The sequence below is a fragment of the Rhinolophus ferrumequinum genome, chromosome 3, assembly GCF_004115265.2.
Source record: "Rhinolophus ferrumequinum isolate MPI-CBG mRhiFer1 chromosome 3, mRhiFer1_v1.p, whole genome shotgun sequence".
In the NCBI taxonomy this organism is placed as follows: Eukaryota; Metazoa; Chordata; class Mammalia; order Chiroptera; family Rhinolophidae; genus Rhinolophus; species Rhinolophus ferrumequinum.
In genome coordinates, this window is record NC_046286.1 from 62,618,278 (window position 1) to 62,639,883 (window position 21,606).

General features: G+C 35.0%; 1 protein-coding gene across 1 annotated transcript in view; it reads left to right on the forward strand.

The window, feature by feature from the left end:
* Positions 1-18,077, forward strand: part of CDC40 (cell division cycle 40) — a 41,594-nt gene extending 23,517 nt beyond the window's left edge. Inside the window, exons 7-15 of the mRNA XM_033103414.1 lie at positions 1,015-1,154; positions 1,980-2,054; positions 4,022-4,067; positions 6,156-6,257; positions 7,253-7,368; positions 7,627-7,760; positions 15,039-15,115; positions 16,573-16,717; positions 17,681-18,077. Coding sequence (XP_032959305.1) covers positions 1,015-1,154; positions 1,980-2,054; positions 4,022-4,067; positions 6,156-6,257; positions 7,253-7,368; positions 7,627-7,760; positions 15,039-15,115; positions 16,573-16,717; positions 17,681-17,858 — 1,013 coding nt within the window. The 3' untranslated portion in view covers positions 17,859-18,077. The remainder of the gene's footprint in view (positions 1-1,014; positions 1,155-1,979; positions 2,055-4,021; positions 4,068-6,155; positions 6,258-7,252; positions 7,369-7,626; positions 7,761-15,038; positions 15,116-16,572; positions 16,718-17,680) is intronic.
* The last annotated feature ends 3,529 nt before the right edge of the window (positions 18,078-21,606 follow it).

Sequence of the window (21,606 nt, forward strand, 5' to 3'; positions counted from 1 at the left end):
GACCCTTTTTGGTGTGTCAATACTACCCAAGTCATTTTAACCTTTTTTTTTTTAACCCAAATCAAATATTCTCCAGTTTTCCTTACAGTTACTAGATTATACTTCAAAGGAGTAAACTTTGTTTTCCATGCAAATAAATTGGACATTAAGACTCATGTTTATTTTGATTTGTGGAAGGAAATGCATATATACCAAAATAAATTATAAATATTCTAGAATGTACGTGGTTCATTAATAATTAGTTATGTTTAGGAAATTATGTAGTGATTATCTGAAACTAGAAAGAATAATTCAGTACTGATAGTATTGATTATTCTAATGTTATATCACATATCAAATATTTAGGTTTGATGAAGCTCTACTTGGTTTCTCAAGCTCCAATTCTATCTCCAAGGAGCCCATTTAGTACTGTGGTGTTTGCAGCCATAATAACAATAAACAGCCAACATTTATTTAGTATTCTGTGCCAGGCATGCTACTAACTGCTTTATTTACACTATGTCATTTAGTTCCCACAAGTGACTTGATTGTGAAATCAGTAGGAAGGAAATGGAAGAGGAACCCACAAGGGCATAAAAGAGGAAAGCAAGGAAAAAGAATAGCTGATATTTTTTGTTTTAACTTCCTTCTTATGCTGTTTTGCTTCTGATTCTTTACCTGTGACTTACAAGGCCCAAGTATTTCTTTTTCTTCCCTCGCTGTAATTATACTACAGTAAAGTCTTATAATCAGTAAAATCTGTAACTGGGTAAAAGAAGTATAGATCTTATCCAGAGGTCTAATATTCTCTGGGTATTTAGGAATTCAAAAACACTACCTCTGATTGTAAACAATAGCAATGATTTCAGGCAGCTAAATTTTAGCCAGTCTTGGTCTTAGCATCAGAGTGTTATTACCTAAATCTTAACGTGGAATAATACCTCTATGAATAAATGTTTGTTGTCATTTTAACGCTATAGGTTTCGTGGCGGCTATGGCTTGTATTCATTGCTTTCCTTTGCCTTCTTGTTTCAGTTAAAGAAATGTATGACTATCAAGGCAGGTCCTATCTTCACATACCTCAGGATGTTGGTGTTAACCTGCGGTCAGCTGTGCCACCTGAGAAGTGTTATCTTCCCAAAAAGCAAATTCATGTGTGGTCTGGACACACAAAGGTAAGCAAACCCATGGTTTTTGTTTGTTGTGTGATGTAGAATAATGTAGCTAATGTAAAGTTTCAGCTATTGATGTGCAGCATTCACTATTTCTGGTAAAGGTGTAGGGAAGTCAAGGTAGAGCAGAGAAGTCGAACTGAAGATAAACCTGAGATAGGCTTTGGAGGTACCCACACATATTAGTCACAAGTGATGACCCGGTCTTCAAGGTCCTCTGGATTGGCCATGTCATAAGATTTTAGGATTTGGGGTCCTGTCCCCTTATGGTAGCCCTGGCCTTTCCCTCTAAGTTCCTGCCACAACCTGCTTCCTTGTGGGCACCAAGTCAGTGAGTAATGGGCTTGTACTAGCACCAGAGCTTCAGTAATTTTGCCTTAGCCCTTGAAGTTATCACTCTTCAAAGATTAGATATTCCCTGGTTTATAAAGTATGATAGTATTTAAAGTAATGCAGAGACAAGATTTTGAGAACGTTTGATGTTAATAATCTTTGTCATCTGCACTGTTCCACCTGACAATGTATAGCTCTTGGCAAAGAACAAAGGGACTGAGTGAAAGAAGGGAGAGGAGTGGGGCGTTAGTAGCCTGATTGACTAAGGATTCCCTTGGGTGAGGAAGTCAATATTAAAGGTTAAAAAAATCTTCGGAAGCTAAGTGTCAGTAGGGCTGCTCTTGGAATACTAATGAAGATGATTCTGAGGCATGATTTTTGGAATGAGAAAAAATAGTAAATTAGGTTGCTTAAAAATATACTGTCCTTTCCTTATGTTTAATTTTAGCTGGTTTTAGAGTGCTTCTGATTGATAACTGTAATACCTTTTTATAGGGCGTCAGTGCAGTCAGATTGTTTCCCCTCTCTGGCCATTTATTGCTGTCTTGTTCCATGGACTGTAAAATTAAGGTGAGTGTGCAGTAATAGAGTAAGAGTGCTGCAAAGCTAGCACTCTTACTAAAATCTGTGTGGTTAATTATAAATAAATTTGGGTTTGTTAGGTAATTAGAGCCTAATTGTTTTCTCTTAGGCCCTGTGAATGCAACAATTTAGGAACTGCTTCGAAACCTATCGATTCAAATACGGCTCTATGGTCCAGTTGGCGAGGCTCTTTAGTGAGCTTAGATAACTGATGGTAGAATGTAATCAATCACTTTGGCTTTAGATACGTAAATGTTTACTCATTAACAATGAATTTTTGAGCCTTTTGTATATGTAAGTTTCATTTGTTCCTCAGAACCTTATGAGGTAGAGAGGACACATAGAGATACGATTTTTAGAGGGTAGATAATGTAATTCATCCTTTTTCTTATAAATGCTAGTAGACACCAAGTGGCAGGAATGCTCCCAGACTCTTCTCCCACTTTTTATAATCTCAGGAAGCTTCACCTCTAGGTGATGTTCAGCTGTAGAGTATGTGGTAGGAAAAATTCAGTTGCCAATGCACATCAACTTAAATATGGGGAAAGCCTTTTAAAAAACCTTAAATCTGAAATAATAGTTCTTTTCTGGTTTGTATCTCTGGATCATGATGATGGTCAATAAATAGCAACCCTTTAGTGTTCTGGGGGCTTGGGAAGTTGAATCGTTAAGATTTTATCCTTTGTAAATAATTCATGGATATTAATGATACATAAAGGCTTTTTTTTTCTTTTTTCTTTTTTTTTAATGAGAACAGTCATTTAGGCATTTGTACTTAGTACTAGCTTAAGATGACATTCCAACAGTTTGGAGTAAAAGCCCTTATTTCCTTTAACTTTTACTTTATACAAACTATGTTAATTGAGATTAAGGTCTTCTCTTTGACCAATTAAAAAAGCATAGAATTCAGTTTAGTTCACCTCTGTAAACATTTGTCAGGTATCTATCATGTTCAAGGGGCTGAGAATAAAAAATTATTAAGGCACTGTCCCTTAATGAGCATTTTCATTTTGATGTGAATGATGGTTCTAGAGGCAGGTGTTCTGGTTTCAAAGAGGGAATATACCTCACTAGGAAGGTAGCTGGGTAAAGGGGGTTAGAGAGTAGCGTATGTCTGAGAGGAGTGAGTACAGTAGTCAGCATGGTGTGTGCCGAAACTACGAGTTTTATGGTGGCTGGAGTCTAACATCTGAGACACAAAAGAACTTCTACAGTCCCAGGAAAAGGACCAGGTCCCAGAAGTCCGTGCCTGGTGTGTTGTGGGAACTGAGGCCATCCCGTTGATGCTGGGTGGCCAGGAAATGCTTTCTATTTTAGAGGATTAGCAACACTGTTGAGGATTAGATGTGAGGCTGGCAAGAATAAAGGTAGTTTTAAAGCTTCGTCTTAATTCACTTTAGATATGATGAGACTAATGAGCCTGTTACATGTTAGTCTAGATCCTCATTTTCATAATACAGCTTCTATAATACTTGTTACTTCAGAAAAGTTCAAAAAAACCCCAAAAAACTTGCAGTACCAAAATGTTATAACCATGGCACTTTTAATAGTATTTAATTCTTTTAAAAGTAGTTCACAGTATTCCTTAAGTAGAAACTTTCATCATAGAAAATATGTTAAATACAGAAAAGAACAAGAAGAAAATAAAAATCACCTGTATTAGCTCTGAGTCCTAGTGATATTTTGATGTATCTTTCAGTATCAGGTTTCAAAATTTAGCTTTAAAGTGTGTGTCTGTGTGTGTGTGTGTGTGTCCATCCGTCCATGAGTCCAAAAACTGCAACACAGACTAGCGGCACCAAGCAGTATATTTAATGATGTATAATGCCTTTGCTTAAATCCCCTGTACACAGGTATGCATACACATAGCTTATGACTGTTGGTACTGATTGAAAGTTGTCATTTTATCAAAGTCTTATATTAAATTTAATATGTCTATGTGTTTTTTTCCCTAGCTATGGGAGGTTTATGGAGACAGGCGCTGTCTGCGAACATTTATTGGTAATATTTCTTTTTTCCCTGACTATAAATCTGTTTGGAAAGACTTTTTAAACTTTTTAACATTATTGACCATAATTTTACTACACTAATGTGAAATAAAGTCTCGCTAGCTTTAGTCACATAGATAAAAGTCACACAGATAAAAAAAGAGAACTGGGAAGAGAGAGCAGCAGAAGCAAACGTAGAAGTTGCATGAGAAAGCATGCTGCTTTGCGGGAACCACATACATTCCAGAATTCCCAGTGTGTGGGATACGGTGAGAGGTGAAAGTGAGAAAAGCAGTAGAAGGGGCATCAGAGTATGGAGGCCCTTGTGTGCCATTAATAAAGGACTTTAGATTCTATCCTGACGACGTTGGGAAGCAACCATTAAACATCTCTTGCAGGAAAGCAACATGATCAGATTTGAAGTTTACAAAGATCACAGCGGCAGTGTGGCGGGTGTTTGATGGGGCAGGCCTGGAGGCAGAGGAATGAATTACCAGGTTACTCCATTGGCCTGGATTAGAGATGGTGAGAGCCTGAACTCAGGCCACAGAGATAGAGGGGAAGGATTAATCAAGAGTTAAAATCAGTGGGTCTTGGTAACTGGATGAGAGTGATAAGGGTGAGGCAGGAATCTAGGGTGACTTCCAGGTGGCTGGAAGAATGGTGGTGTCATTCACCAAGAGAGGGAACAGAAGAGGATGGTGAGGTTTCAGACTCGTTGAATTTGAGCTGCCTTTGGGATACTGAGATGAAAATGTCCAGTAAGCAATTAGGTAGCCAGATATTAAGCTTCAAAGAGGGGCTGGGAATTGGCAACTAAAGCATAGGAAAGGAAGAGATTGATAGAACTCCTTGAAGGAAAGAAGAGCACCAGAGAGGACTGCTTTGTGCTAGTCTAGCCTTTTTCATAGAGAATAGTTTATTGTCTTTGTCAGATTTCATGTGAAGACTAGTTACATTTCCAAATTTAACTGTACTGTGTTGAAACACTATTTGTGTGAATCTTCGTGCCTGTGTTTTTAGATTAAAGTGGGAGTCTGTTCTGTAGTGTTTTATGATTTTAGGGCCTCACTGCACAGATAAATACTGCCCAAGATGCCGGAGCAGCCCAAGAAAAGACTTATGGGAAGGCTCTCAGCCGCACATAGGGAAACAAAATGTCTCCTGCAGATGTAGTGGATTTGGTCCCCATTTGTCTCCTCTGCAGTGGCAGACAGTTTTTCAGTGGAAAACTGAAAATTTCCTCCTGAAGAAGATGATAGCAGCTCTGATGATTCCTGCTATAGAAAAAGGGCCTAATTGCCACATAGTCCTGCCTAGAGTTGATGGGTGGTGGTGGCTCAGGGCGGCTGTATATGGTTGACCATTTGTGCCCTGCATGTTTTACACAATTAATTGTACTTTGGCAGTCTTGGTCACAGTGGAGTAAAAAACCGGACTAAGTTTCTGCTTTCATTTAGCCACGTTTTATTTGTCTCTGTACTTTTCAAAAGAGTTGATTGGCAAGATTGATTTCAGATTTGCACCTTAAAGTTAATTTGTCAAAATGCCATCTTAAAACAAAATAGAAGTTAATATTTGTTTTCAGAAAGGCTTTGTCTCTGAGATTCTGTGTAATTTGGTAATGTGATCACACAAATAACACAATTAATGAACAGTTTTCATGAACTTCAGGTGTAGGTCCCTGTTTTTACTTCAAGCTTCTGAGTAATCTGAGAGAACCTCCAAAATGTCACCAGTCATTTCTCTTTCATTGGCCTATTGTTTCTTTAAATTCTTAGCTGTTTAGTCATCAGTTGTACATATTAAGAGATTGCCATAACAGACTTGAAAATAAAAAAGTTAGATCTTTTCTCTTGGTTCTTACCTAAATGTCATGCATCAGCATTACCTGAGGAGCTTTTTGCAGGAGGGGCAGGGTGGAAACCACCTAGATTCCCAAACCCACATATAACCTATTCTGAGTCAGTAAAATTCGGGGGATTGGGTTCCAGTGGTTTTGACTCATGGTGTGGCTTGAAAAACACTGTTTAATGCTGTTTTCCTTATAGTGTTTGTGTTTTACAAGAAGATACTCCATTTCCATTGTCTCTGCCTTTAGGTCACAGTAAAGCTGTTAGAGACATCTGCTTTAATACTGCAGGAACGCAGTTCCTCAGCGCAGCCTATGACAGGTATCTTAAGCTGTGGGACACTGAGACAGGTAAGAGCTCACTTATACTAATACATATGTATCTTACAAATTTGCATTTTTAAATGAAACGTGGCAAAATGGTACCTTCTCTAACTGCTAATTCTCGTATGCTTGACTATTAGCCTATATCACAAAATGTAGAGTTGAAACTCAGCTATATGAGTAGCTCTTTGACTGTGAAACTTTGTTTCCACTAAATGCAATTGTTAAAGCAGACGTATTGATAGATAAGGAAATTTGAAATCTTCTAGACTATTAATTGATCTTTTTGTTCCCCTAAGTCACCTAGCACATTGCACTGCACATGATAGAAGCACAGTACATGTCTGATGAACAGAATTAAATTTAATTGCCCAAACTGATTAAAACGTAGGTCTAAACTTCCAAGATCCAGTTGGTTTTATATATTTACAGACATATATTGCATCAGTACATTTTGGCTAGTATAATTTTATGTAATTAGACAACCATCTTTCATCTTGCTGAGTTTAAAAGTAATGATTATAACTAATATTTATTGAACACTTCCTGTTTACCAGGCATTATGCTAAGTGCTTATATGCAGTATCTTATTCGATCCTTAAAATATCCCTATGTGATACGTACTATTATTGTTATAGATGAGGAAACTGAGGCTTAAAGTGATAAGTGTTGGAGGGTTACACAGCTAGTAAATGGCCCAGTGGTTCATATCAAGGTCTCTAATGCCAAAGCCCTTTCTCGTAAATTCTTTAGCAGTCGCTCCTCAGCTCTGGCTGCACGTTATAATCAACTGGAGAGTTGTATCTATTCTGCAATTGATTTTACAGATTTACTTTTGAAAAAAATATTTTTAATCATAAAATCCCCATGAAAAGGAACAATGTGGTTTACAATAAAGAGCAAGCAGTAGGCTGCCTTTCCTCATAATTTATTCAGCTGATTATCTCTAGATCGTAATCCCTGGGTTGTCTTTAAATGGTCAGATTTATTTTGCCTAGTTTAACTTGGGTCTTTGGTTTTAGGACAGTGTATATCAAGATTTACAAACCGAAAAGTACCCTATTGTGTCAAATTTAATCCTGATGAAGATAAGCAAAACCTCTTTGTGGCTGGGATGTCTGATAAAAAGATTGTGCAAGTAAGTAAGTCTTCTCACAACATTTTAAAGGTTCATGAACTTTGTGTTGTATCAGGGGATGGAATAAGAAATAACAGCTTGTTTAATGTTTGCTACTTTTAGGGACTGCTGGTGTTCTATTCTCGGTAGAAAACAGTAAATTCATAAAAACATGATATTGGAAATCTTTTCCTCTCTCCACTTTCCATAATTATTGATCTTTGTTTTCATAAATCTGCTCCACTTCTGTCTTTACCTCTTCTCTTGTTTGATATACAGTGGGATATTCGAAGTGGAGAAATTGTGCAAGAATATGATCGGCATTTGGGAGCTGTCAACACCATTGTTTTTGTTGATGAGAACAGGAGGTTTGTGAGCACATCTGATGACAAGAGCCTAAGAGTTTGGGAATGGTGAGTTTCTATCAGTAGAAAATCTGATTATATAAAGCAAGCAATTTAAAAGTTTGTGTCCAATGACAAAGCCCGATAACATGCAGCCATTTAAATATTTTTACAACTGTGATCTTGCCCATCAAATAACGATTGGAGTATTCAGAATATGGAAATAAAAATTTAAACATGCTACTTTTTTTAGTCTTTGAATAATCTATCTAAAGGATACCATGTTTCCCCGAAAATAAGACCTAACCGGAAAATAAGCTCTAGCATGATTTTTCAGGATGACAGCCCCTAAATATAAGCCCAATGCATCTTTTGGAACAGAAATTAATATAAAACCCAGTCTTATTTTCGGGGAAACACGGTATGTATTTTGAGTCATTTTTCTGGGGAAAAGTTTGTATAGTGCAATCTTATATTCTTTATTAGGTATCTTATTCATCTTTGCACAATGACCAACGTAGGGGCCACGAATGTATGACTATATTGGTTACACTAGAGTTTGAGCATAAGATCCTGGCCTCAGAACTAACCCAAAGAAAATACTGAAAAATCTCTTAATTTTTTCATTGTCTACATTTTGACTCCTCAATACTGAAAATTATCCCATTTCATCACACTTGTGCCCTGTCACTTATAGTGCATATGAGAGAAAACAAATTTTTTTTATTTGTAGAACATAATGAGAATATACTGGTTAATTTTGCTTTCCTAAAGAAAAAGAAAACTACTTTTATAAAGTCAAGAAATATTAAAAGCTAATTTCACTGAGTGTCATAGATGATGTTTTATAATTTATTTCCAAAGAAATGCATAATTTGTTAAAATGAATGTTTGAATGGAACCCAGCTTGTCTTGATAATCAGTTATGAAGCACAGTTCAGTTGTGATTACAGCCTTGCAGGGAGTAGAAAGTATGTCTTCCCACCCGCAGAATTTGTTCTGCTTTAAGAAGTAGGAAGCATTGAACTACAGCCAGTAGTTTCCTCCTGAAACTGACTTCCTCTGTGGAGCTGAGCAAGTCCCTAACCATTGTCAGGGCAATTTGGGTAATTGAAAATTTAATTTAACTGTGTTTTTCTCCACACTCACCACCAGAACACCCCTCCAAATTACCCCTAATAAAGGAAGAGTTGATTATACTTTATATTATATGTAGTCTTCACATCATCCTTAAGGTCCATGAGTTGAGCCTACCTTATAACTAAGATCTGAGTCCCCTTAGACCAATTTGCACAATAATAAACATCCATACACTTGTTTAGTTGATATACTTGAACAGTTTGATTATACTTGAACTTTTAGATGTTGCTATCTTTAAATGGTATTTTAGCTCCATTTTAAAATGTGGAGTGGTATACAAGAAATTGGTAAATATTTCAGTGACATACCAGTTACAGGGCTTTAAGAACACATGTATGTATTCTAAATTAGAGCATTGGCCAGCAAAGTATTTTGATTAAATTAAGGGGTGATGGTAGCAGGGTCGTTTTTCCTTTTCAGAGCTAAGAAATATTCCCTAAGAGTCAACATTGTGTCCTTATAAATGATGGCATTCTTTACATTTCAATTGAGTCCTCACTGGGTGTTGGAATCTTCCTAACCAATCCTCACATGACGATGGGTGCCTCTTCTCTGTCGTCCCACACAACCCTTTGCTTCCCATAGCTTTTTAGCGCTAGCTTATTTGTTCCTTTTCCCTGACAAGGTCTTAACCATGAAAAAAAGACCTGCGTCTACTCTTCATCTGTCCCCAGCACCAGCACGCCTGGCACATAGTATGTACTCAATATCTAAGGAAATCATTACTGTTGAAATTATTAATGATGTTACATTTATACATTTATTGAGCCCTTACTATGTGCCAGGCACAGTAGGCATTTTGGGTCAGATCAAAATGATTCCAGACTTTGAGTACTTTTTTTTTTTCAGGATTATTACTGTATAATTGACAAACAATATTATAATATGTTTAAAGTGTATAACATGATTTGATATACGTATACACATTGTGAAAGGATTCCCACTAAGTTCATTAACACATCCCTCACCTCACATATTTACCTTTTTTTTTTTTTTTTGGTGAGAGCACTTAGGTTCTACTCTCAGAAAATTTCATACAGTACAGTATGAACCAATCAACCATAATCACCATGTTATACATTAGATCCTCAGGCCTTATTCATCTTACAACTAAATGTTTGTACCCTTTTACTAGCCTTAGTTTTTCCCCTACCCTCCCAGCCCCTGGCAGCCACCATTCTATTCTCTGCTTCTATGAGTTCGACTTTTTTTTTTTTTTAAGTGATAGCATTATTTATCTTTGTCTAGCTTATTTCACTTAGCATAATGCTCTCCAGGTTCATCCATGTTGTCACAAATGGCAAGATTTCCTTTTTTAAAGGCTGGATAATGTTCCATTGTATATATAAATACACTTTATCCATTCATCCATCAACATCAACAGATAACTTGTAGTTTTCAATGTACAGATTTTTCATCTCCTTGGTTTAATTTATTCTTAGATATTTTATTGTTTTTTATGCTGTTGTAAACGGGGTTGTTTTCTTAATTTTTCTTTCCAGTGGTTCACTGTTTGTGTGTAGAAATGCAAATGATTTTTGTATATTGATTTTGCATCCTGCAACTTTACTGAATTTATTTATTTACTCTAACAGTTCTATGGCAGACCCTTTAGGATTTTCTATGTATAACATGTCATCTGCAAACAGATAATTTTACCTCATCCTTTTTGATTTAGATGCCTTTTATTTCTTTTTCTTGCTTACTGTTCTGGCTAAGACTTCCAATACTATGTTGAATAAAAGTGGTAAAAGTGGATGACATTGTCTGTTTCCTGATCTGAGAGGAAAAACTTTCAGCTTTTCACTACTGAGTGTGATGTTAGCTGTGGACTTGTCACATATGGGTATGTTTCCTCTATACCTAGTTTGTTGAGACTTTATCATGAAAGGATGTTGAATATTGTCAATTATTTTTTCTCCATTTATTCACATGATCATATGATTTTTATCCTTCATTTTGTTATTGTGGTGTATCACATATATTGATTTGCATATATTCAAAAGTATCCTTGCATCCCAGGGGAAAATCCCACTTGGTCAGAGTATATAATACTATTAATGTACTGTTGAATTTGGTTAGCTAATATTTTGTTGAATGTTTTGCATCTGTGGTCATCAGGGATGTTGGCCTGTAATGCTGGCCTCTTAAAAATGACTTTGGAAGTATTCCTTCCTCTTCGGTTTTTTGGAAGAGTTTAAGAAGGATTGATACTAATTTTATGAATGTTTGGTGTAGTTCACTAGTGAAGCCATCTAGTCCTGTACTTTTTTTTTTGTTGAAAAGTTTTTTAGCAGTTTGACCATCTCCTTCGTCATTACTGATCTGCTCAGGTAATCTATTTCTCATGATTCAGTCTTGGTAGGTTGTATACTTCTACGTATTTTCCTATTCTTACAGGTTTATAAATGTGTTGGCATATAAATTGTTCATAGTATTCCTGTGATCCTTAGTGTTTCTATATTATCAGTTGTAATGTCTCTTTCATTTCTGATTTTATTTAAGTCTTTTGTCCTTTTTTGTTAGTCTAGCTAGATTTTTGTCCATTTTATCTTTTTTTAAAAAGCTCTTAGTTTTATTGATCTTTTCTATTATCTTTTTAGTCTCTGTTTCATTTATTTGCTCTCTGATCTTTACTTCCTTCCTTCTGCTAACTATTTGTCTTCCTTTTCTAGTTCCTTGAAGTGTAAAGTTAGGTTGTTTATTTGAGATCTTCCCTTCTTAATGTAGGTGTTTATCACTATAAACTTCCCTCTTTGAATTGCTTTTGCTGGATCTCATAGTTTTGGTATGTTGTGTTTCTGTTTTCATTTGTCTCAAAATTTTTTTATTTCCCTTTTGATTTCTTCTTTGACCCATTTCTTGTTCAGTAGCATGTTGTTTAATCTCCACATATTAGCGAATTTTCCTGTTTTCTTCTCGTAATTGATTTCTAGTGTCATACCATTGTGGTCAGAAATGATGCTTGATATGAATTCAAATTTCTTAAATTTACTTAGTCTTATTTTGTGATTTAATATATGACCTGTCCTGGAGAATGCCCTTGTATATTTGAGAGTAATATGTCTTGTGCTGCTGTTGGGTGGAATGTTGTGTATATATGAGAGTTAGGTCCATCTGGTCTAACATGTCATTTAAGTCCAATGTTTCCTTATTGATTTTCTTACTGATTTTCTGATCTATCCATTGTTGAAAGTGGGGTATTGAAGTCCCTTACTACTATTGTATTGCTATTTATTTCTCCCTTCAGATCTATTAATATTTGCATTATATATTTAGGTGCTTTGAGGTTCGGTACATAAATATTTACAACTGTTATATCCTTTTGATGAATTGACCCTTTTATCATTATATAATGACCTTCTTTGTCTCTTATTACAGTTTTTGGCTAAAGTCTCTCTTGTTTGATATGAGTATAGTTATTCCTGCTTTCTTTTGGTTTCCATTTACATGGAGTATCTTTATCCCTTCACTTTCAATCTATGTGTGTCCTTAAAACTGAAGTGAGTCTCTTGTAGGCAGCATAGAGTTGGTTCTTGTTTTTTATCCATTCAGCCACTCTATGTCTTTTGGAGAATTTAGGCCATTTACATTTAAAGTAATTGTTGATGGGTATGGACTTAATATTTTGTTAATTGTTTTCTGGGTTGTTTTATAGTTCCTTTGTTTCTTCCTCTCTTTGTGACTTGATGATTTTCTGTAGTTGTATGCTTTGATTCCTGTCTCTTTATCTTTTGTGTTTCTATTATAGGTTTTTGCTTTGTGGACACCACGACGCTTACATTAACCATCCAGAACTGGAGTTCTTAATCGTGTGGATGGTTAATTAGATGAATGAAGGGTCTGGTGGGGAGAGAAGATAACTTGTATCTCGATTGATTAATTAGTCAGAAAGCAATAAATGTGAGGATCAGTCTTGCTATCAAGACAAGAGGGAAGCAAAACTACCTGAGGATCCCTGGAATTGTCTTCACCACATACAGCCATCCCTGAGATCAATTACTAGTGATACTGGCACTTTGCTTGGGAGAGAAGGGGAGTCTCTGACCACCTCAAAGTGAGAACTGACTCCAACAGTAGGAAAATTATCACTGAGACCTTCAGACAAGTGTTATTTGTCAAACTTTTATACACTAGACCTGCTTAGAGTAGCACGATGATACAACAAAACAAACCAAAGGAAACTTGGTTTTCTGCATAGTATGCAAACTAAGACTGTGTTTCCCCAAAAATAAGACCTAGCCGGAGCATCAGCTCTAATGCATCTTTTGGAGCAAAAATTAATATAAGACCCGGTATTATATTATATCCAGTATTATATATATTATATAATATAAGACCCAGTCTTATGTATATTATATATATACATATATATAATATAATGTATTATATTTATATTATATTAAAATAAGACTGGGTCTTATATTAATTTTTGCTCCAAAAGACGCATTAGAGCTCATGGTTCGGCTAGGTCTTATTTTCGGGAAAACACGGGATTACTAAGTAGTTTTAAAGGCGAATAAGAGATTATAATTAGATATTGAGCAGCCTATAGTATTCTAATTGACTGAATTCATAAGATGTCATAGACATGTTTTCTCCCAATAGTATTTATTTTGTTAAAGTATTTTTAAAAGAAAATTTTACAGAGCTGATGCTATTTATCTTTTAGCTTTTAATTTTCACAGATTTTTATTAGGGTATTTTCAGTGATTGCATTTCCAGACTGAAGATTATTTGTAAGATATAAGTTACTAGCTTATTATACTGAATTACAGTTTCTGTTATAATTGGAAAATAGTTTTGTTTATTAAATAAAACTGCCTAGTAGACATTTTTACTAGTAATAATTAAGTTCACAAAGTATTCAGATTCATCTCTTGTTCTAGAGCTCATTGTACCAAGAGTTCTTGAAATAAGGGATCTGTTTAAATTTTTTTTACTTTTATTGATATGAAACTGGATTATGGGTAATTTACTTTAGAAAATGCACTTATAATAACACATTTATAAAAATGCACTTAGCCACTAATAATAAGTATGAGGAGGGACAAACAGTTGAACCTTTTTCAGATTGAGGCTCTTTTCAATACATTTGGGTCATTCCGAATGTCAGGTTTTTTTACCTTAGATGTGTAAAGGGTTGGAGATTTGATCAACGATACTGTTCCCCAGGTTATATCTAAAATGTTTTCCTCTTATGAAGACCGTGGTAGAATTTTTTTCTAATCATTTTCTTCTGGATGGATAGATAAATGAATAGAGAAAATCCTTACTTAAAGGCAAGTTATTATTGTTGGTATTATAATTTCCATTTAATCAAAGTCTTGGAACTTGACACATAGTTTGAAATGGAAGTTGCTGCTTTATATTTTGAGATAACATCAGATTACATTTCCCACACACACTCTGTAAAAAATATTTTTTGGTGTATCATGAAAAGCAACAAGACAAATCCTTCAAAATTACTAAAGAATTTTTTATCGTAGAGAACATTAAAAATGAAAAGGCACTTTGAACTTTTGATGATTATAGATTTAGGCAACTAGGTTTTAGATTTTTATCCTGTGTATCATTCATAAGATAATTTTTTTAATGCTTTTCTCCTGCACCTACACATTTGGAGTATTTTACCTGTAACTTTTGAAAATAGAAGCTGTCCAGATACCAAACACTTAATCTCCCTTACCTTTCCTGAAATCTCATCATTTCTGGAGGGGCTCGACCTACTTGCAGATCCCTATAGAGCTTTGCTTACCCTTCAGTAACATTGCTGAAGGCTCCTTAGCACCCTCACCTGCTTGCAGGGAAAGTTAAAGCTGACTGGCAGGTAGAATAAGAATGTTTCCCTGTAGGCTTTCTTCAGACATCTTGCTTCTGCCTACCATAGTACATTTTTAGATGAGCTCATTATTAAAGGACATTTAGTAACAGATTTTTTAAAACATAAAGACCAAAGTTTAAATCAAATAGAGTTTAAAAAGAGTAAATCATTGACACTGTTATAATTATCACAAAATCATTTATGAACTAAAAGATTTATATTAAGCAATAGAATGTCATTTTGTGATTTTCCTTCCCCCAGGAAGTTTCATGAAAGGTTTATTAACTATATCATTTCAAGAGTATCTCTTTTGTTTCAGAGACAATTCTTCTAAAGGTACGTTTTAAAGTTACTTATTCTGATATGTTATTTTTAATTTTTAGGGATATCCCTGTGGATTTCAAGTATATAGCAGAACCCAGTATGCACTCAATGCCTGCAGTGACTTTGTCTCCAAATGGTGAGTTAGTAGACAGAATGTGTTTTTAAATTACTTTCTAAGACATGGTGTGATTTCTGTTCAAAAGAAGCTTGGCCATTCCCTCCAAGGAGAAGTCTGTCACAGTGCCATACTTGTATAAGGAAATCTTTTCACTATTAGAAATAATCATTGGTTTTCATAGGTGAATCCTCACCCAGTCTCTTGTTTTTTTTAAAAAAAAAAAAAAGAAATAATAATTTGCAATTAATGTTGACTGAGCATCTAAGGATTTCCATCTGAGAAAGTTTTTTAAAATAATTCTCCTACCAACAGAATCCTGTTCAACAATTCATGTAGTGATTTATTGTGAGCTCTTTTTCTTTCAGGGTACATAAAATTTTGGTCTGTTTCCCCATAATGAGAACACCTTAGCAATTCACTATAAAAGATTTTCTCGGGCAAAAATACGAAAGATAAGTCTAATACTGTTTTCTGTTCAGTAACGCATTGCCTTTAAAGTACAGGTAATTTGTACTGCTGGGGTACTGACAGCACACTAATATAATTAGAGCTCTGCATGAGAGAATTAAAGTGGAGAATCTCACGTTTGGGCACCATTGTCGTCCAAGCCACTGTTAGCACACATGCTACTAGGAGTGCAGGGCAAAGAAGGGAGGGGAAGAAGGCGTTTGCTCTTCCATCAGGCTATCTGCCACAGGCAAATGGGTGATCTTGTCGTCAGATGCCCTAGGATTTTTATGAGAGGAGCAACTCAACTGGGTTCTATTTTGATTATCACCATGTTGCATACTTTGTCACAGCATCTACATTCCGTATACTGTATTTTTAAACCATTCATTACAAATATTGTGCCCATCTTGAACGAGGCCATTTACCCACTCAGACTTGTTAGTATCATTCCCTTAGTTAAAGTCTACAGGTATATAGGACACAAGAAGACACTACAGTTTAGTTTAGGCTCGAGGGACTTTAAGTGTGGGTAGATAAAAGCAATGTGGCCTTTCAACAACAGCTACTGAAATTTTTTTAACCATATTTTTTTTGTATAGTTTTATTTAATAATCCTAGGTTTTCTTAACCTAAAGTTGATCTTTCCTTTTTCCATAATTAACATAGATAACTCTTTTTTCCCTATTGTTCTATTGTCTATAATACTACATATTAATTTCATTTCATAAAGTTTTAGTTTAGTTCTATTAACATTAAACTCAGACTTTCTGTATATCCTTATATTTAAACAAAATGTTTTTCTATGAAAAGTGCTCAATGATAAAATAATAGATTTTGCTCAGATAATTTTACATATGTATAAATACCTTTTCCCAGCAACAAATTTGTAATACTTTATAGGTGGTATGGTAAATTTATTTTCCTACTCTTACAAAGTAGTTGGGAACAAAGAATGTATTTAAAATAAAAAGTCTTTTTAAAATGTTCAGTCTTTTTCTAAAATACCTCCTTTATTGAATTTACAGGGAAATGGCTAGCATGCCAATCAATGGACAACCAAATCTTAATTTTTGGAGCACAGAACAGATTTAGATTAAATAAGAAAAAAATTTTTAAGGGCCATATGGTCGCAGGCTATGCTTGTCAGGTGGACTTTTCACCAGACATGAGGTAAGTTTAAATTTTCTCATGCACTCTCATATTTAAATACGATGATGTAAACTACTGTTGTACAAATAGTAACACTTTACATATCACTTTCACATATGTAATTACGTGAGAACTACCCAGATTGTCAAAATGCCAAGTAAAAGAGCAATAAAACGTTATGAAAACTACTTTTGACATTTTTTAAGTTCTTTAGTACGTCTCCTTATATTACTTAGTCCTGTGCCCTTTCACAACATACAAATTCCTGTCTACATAGGCAATGCCTTATTTTCTCTCTGCTTTTTTAAGCAAGGCTTAGAGGACTGTAACCACTATATTGCTGTAATTGAATGAGACCCAGAAGAATTAATTCTGTATTGCATTGTTGAAGTTAACAAGTTCACTACAGCCTTTCTGTGCTGAAATCTCAAACCCAGCTTCTGCATATTTCTAGGTCACACTAGATTTGTGAAATCTAGAGTCTCATAGTGAAACTCTGCATCCATTCCCCCCATTCTTTGCTAAAATATATAGGTATAAGTAATTCAGAAATCCCTGTAACCTTGTATGTTTGGTCTGGTAATTGGGCCCTAGACTCCTACTTCTGAGTCGTTTTAGACGTATTCAAAAGATAATTGGAGCCAAAAAGTAATTATGAAGGTGGTAGAGTCTAATATAGTAGAAAGGGTCTAAATGTGTTTGCTGGCTCTGTATGAAATTGGTTCCCCTGCACTGTTTCTGACTGTCTAGAGAGCGATTGTGATGTGGACCCTGGGTCTCCCAGGCTTCCAAGTTAAAAATAATTTTTCACTCTTAGATTTCACTCAATGGGAATGGTTTTTGGTAGAAGTTTAAATTATAGACTGCTTCATGCTCTACTTTGTTCTTCTGAGTGTTATATATTCACACTGATTTTTCTCTGTTCTTCCTTTGCTTTACCAGTGTAAAGTGTTGGAATAATTTGAATTTTTCTTCCCATTTTAGCTATGTGATTTCAGGAGATGGAAATGGAAAATTAAACATCTGGGACTGGAAGACCACAAAACTCTACAGTCGGTTTAAAGCTCATGAAAAAGTGTGTATAGGTGCCGTGTGGCATCCTCATGAAACATCTAAAGTCATAACATGTGGTTGGGATGGTCTCATTAAATTGTGGGATTAATGAGATTAATCGTTAAACTAGGATCGTTTTGATCCACTATCCTATTTAACTATTTAATTATTAAATGTGTTGGATGGCAACTTGATTTACAGATTATCATTTCCTTACATGGCCTTACAAAGTTGACACCTTGTTTTGAAAAAAAAAAAACTTTGTAAGTTTGGCTCATATGATTTCATTGGCAGCTTTATTTTGTTCTTTATAGATATTATTTATACAGAGAATGACCATCGACTTCCTATTAGACAAGTAGTTACTATTGGCAGGCAGTTTGGGCTTACCCCCATGACATACTAAAAGGATCCCTCTGGAGTGGAGAGAATCCCTAGTGGATTTGGGGGTTCTAAAGGAGGTAATATAATTAAAGACAAATAACTCAGAAAGGTACCATGTACTTAGACCTCTTCAACAAAAAGAGAGGTAAGGAACAGGGATGATATAATTTAATGTGACTCTGAAAGAAGAGTAACACCACCCATAATTACAGTTTTCATTATTTCAGTGGGTCAAATTCTAATCTTTTGGATTCAGGAGTTCCACTATTTTTTATGACACATGTTGAGTATTTTTAGTTGTAAGCCAGCAATCTTTGACTGTAGCATTCCACTAATTATTAAACAATGTAAAATACAAATCAGTCCAGAGTTCTTTTCTTGACTTTGTTCATGATCAGTATAGTCAGGACTGTTTATAATCAGAGAATTACGTTATTTTTGAAGATGGAACTCAAGAGAACTCACGACTTTGCATATTATTTGTATTTACTGTCGGTAAGGACCTGACTACACTTTAAGAAATCAGGGTCTCTTAGGTCATTGCTTCACAAATGTTACTACTGAAATACTCCTCATAGGAGATAGGGTATGAGGGAATAGTTCAAAATATTAACTTGCAATTTCTTTGAAGTTGTATGTTTTATAATTAAAATTCTGATTTGGCTTGTGAATGTATTCGACAGAATTTACTAGAAACTTAAACTTCTTTCCAAATCTTTGAGTAAAATTGACATTCCAGTAAAATGACTAGGGTTCCCCAGTTTGAGAAGCAGTGACTTTTAAAAAAACTTTTTTTAAACTTTAGATTGTGAAGTCAAGATAGCCTCTTGAACATAGTAGCTAATAGCACTTTAGTTTGACAAGCCATTTCTCCTGTTTGATTGCAAATCTGTATCAGATGTTTGAATGTGGCGTGAAATATGTCAGTGCCATGCTACAAAAGATTGGCTCATAGCTGCTGACTTGGAGCCAAAAATCATGTTGAGTTTCATATCCTAAGGGCATCAGCTCTGAGTCCTATGCTATCAATAGCAGTTCATGCTTCTTGTCCTTAAGAACATCCATTTTAAAAAATTTTTTAAAAAGCCTGGTATAGATGACCAGGTGCTATAGCCACATATAAATAAATTTCAAAGGAGAAAATAGAAAAACAGAATATAAGTGGTAGAGCTATGGTTTTGAACACAGAGGCACTCAAAGAAATAAGAATACACTGCCTAGCTGCTGCCGTTTCTGTACCTGCCAGAAAGGGTGGCTGCCATTCCCTGAAGGGGAAAGAATTCAGACAAGACCTTTCCTTTAGTCCCAACCACTGGGTTTAACAAATGTGAATTATCACATTTGGTTAGTAATGAAAGGATTAATCATATATTTAACTGTTTTGTTCAGCACCAGTGTTTTGTATGCTACAAATCATAATTTCTAAATCTGAGTTTATTTTATTGTGTTTTTTTGACTGTTTCTAAACTAAGCAACTGTATATAAAAGTCTTTTTTAAAAAAAATTCATATTTTTAAATAAAGCATTTTTTATAGAAAATGTTATCAGAATTTTCATTCTTAGTCTCCTTTTAAGTCTTAATTCTGATGAGCCACCAAATTAAACCATTTACAGATTTTAAATGGGTCATTTTGATTTTATGGAGAGAAATGAGGCTTTAGAGGTGGGTATTAATTGGGTATTAATTGTGGTATATTAATGGGCTTATTCTAATTAAATAATAAAATATAGGATATAGCCTTCAGAGCATACAGATTAAGTTTAACGCATTTCATATTTATTCACTTAGTGGTGGCAGAGTCATGATTGCTCTCATTTTAGAGTGCACAAGTGAGTGGGGTTCTTTTCCAGCATAAACAAGTCTCAAGATTATGTTACTGAAATTAAGTGGTTACCAACTGACTCCTTTTCCTTACTGCAACCTTTTTTGTCGTACGCAGGACAGATTTCCTTCCTAAAAGTCAAACTAAAAGTGATGCTTTAGTGAAATTTCAATCGAATGAATATTTAAATATTGAAGCACAAGCTGGGAATATTTTGTCTTAAACAAGGAGACAGTTTTAAGATAAGGAACAGGAAGTAGTATCAAACAGACACTTCTGTAGAAAAGTAAAGAGTAAGTCTTGAGGATGCATTGTGAGGCTGGTTGATGTCCCCAGATGTTTGTAAAAATTTACAGATGTTTGTAAATTACCTGAAAGAAAACATTGGCAGTGAAATAGCAGCAATTACAGAGGCTCTCTTTGAAGAACAGAGTGTGTCTCAGAGTGTGGACTGAGAACCACCTGCATCATAATCACCTGGAAATGGGGTCACTTACTGAGATAGAGAATTCAGAAGAAAGTAGAGGTTACTTGGGGGAGCCATAATGAATTCTGGTATGGGGAAGAGAAGTGTGAAGTGGCATCCGGGTCAAGATATCCATCCGTAGTAGTATAAAGTTTGGGTTTCAAAGTGAGACCTATGGAACATTATTGTGATATGTCATCACAGATGCATATTTGCCGTACCTCTTAAATGGAGCTACATCTTCAAATGAGTGTTGCGTCATAGTTCAATTGACAGCATTCCTTCTCAGTAGATCATAAAATAATTGTTTAAATATAGTATAAACAAGGCAAGTTCTAAGACCTAAGAAGGAGAGAAGATCCAATCAATGGAAAGAAGGTTCTGTCACAGCAGTTGGCTCAAAATTCATGTTACCAATTTTTATTTGATCAATGGGTAAATAAAATGAATGAACTAACGAAAGACTGAAATTTTAAAAACATATTCATTCACTGGGTTAAATTCAACAGGTCTAGCAATATCCCCAGATGATAGGCACACTAAGGAGGAGAATCAGTTGAGTAGAGTCTGAATTTATCTTGAGTATTTCAGAAACTACACTGTTTAGTACACATAAACTCCGAAATTTAGCTAACTAAAAATACATACACGTGCATGCATTGTGTGTGTATGCATGTATGTGCATGTATGTATGTATGTATATACATTTTACATACAGAGAGTGCAAAAAAATGTATCCACGTTTTAAGAAAGGAAAAAACTATTAAAATAAGGTTGATGGTAACCACTTTGAGCACCGCTTGTAATTGCAGAAGTCAATTGTGACTTGTATTGCTCTTTTGTTATCAGTAAATATTGAGTATTACAATTTTAATATAGTTTTTTCCTTTCTTAAAATGTGGATACATTTTTTGGCACCATCCGTATATGTATACTTTGCATATTCATAGTCACTTTAATAAATTGTACGAACAACTTTCTCAACCTGAATACTGCAAAATATATTTTCTGGAACTTAAGGGAAAAGAAGTCATGACTTGCAGCCAGAGTCCTTAGAATGGTTTTATTTTTAGTGACAGAGAAAAAAATAACTCCTTTGCATGTTCAGCTTCCTATAATTGCAATAGCTGTCTTCAAGTGAATTATTTAGCTCCTCCTCCCCACTCTCCAACCTTTGGCATTTG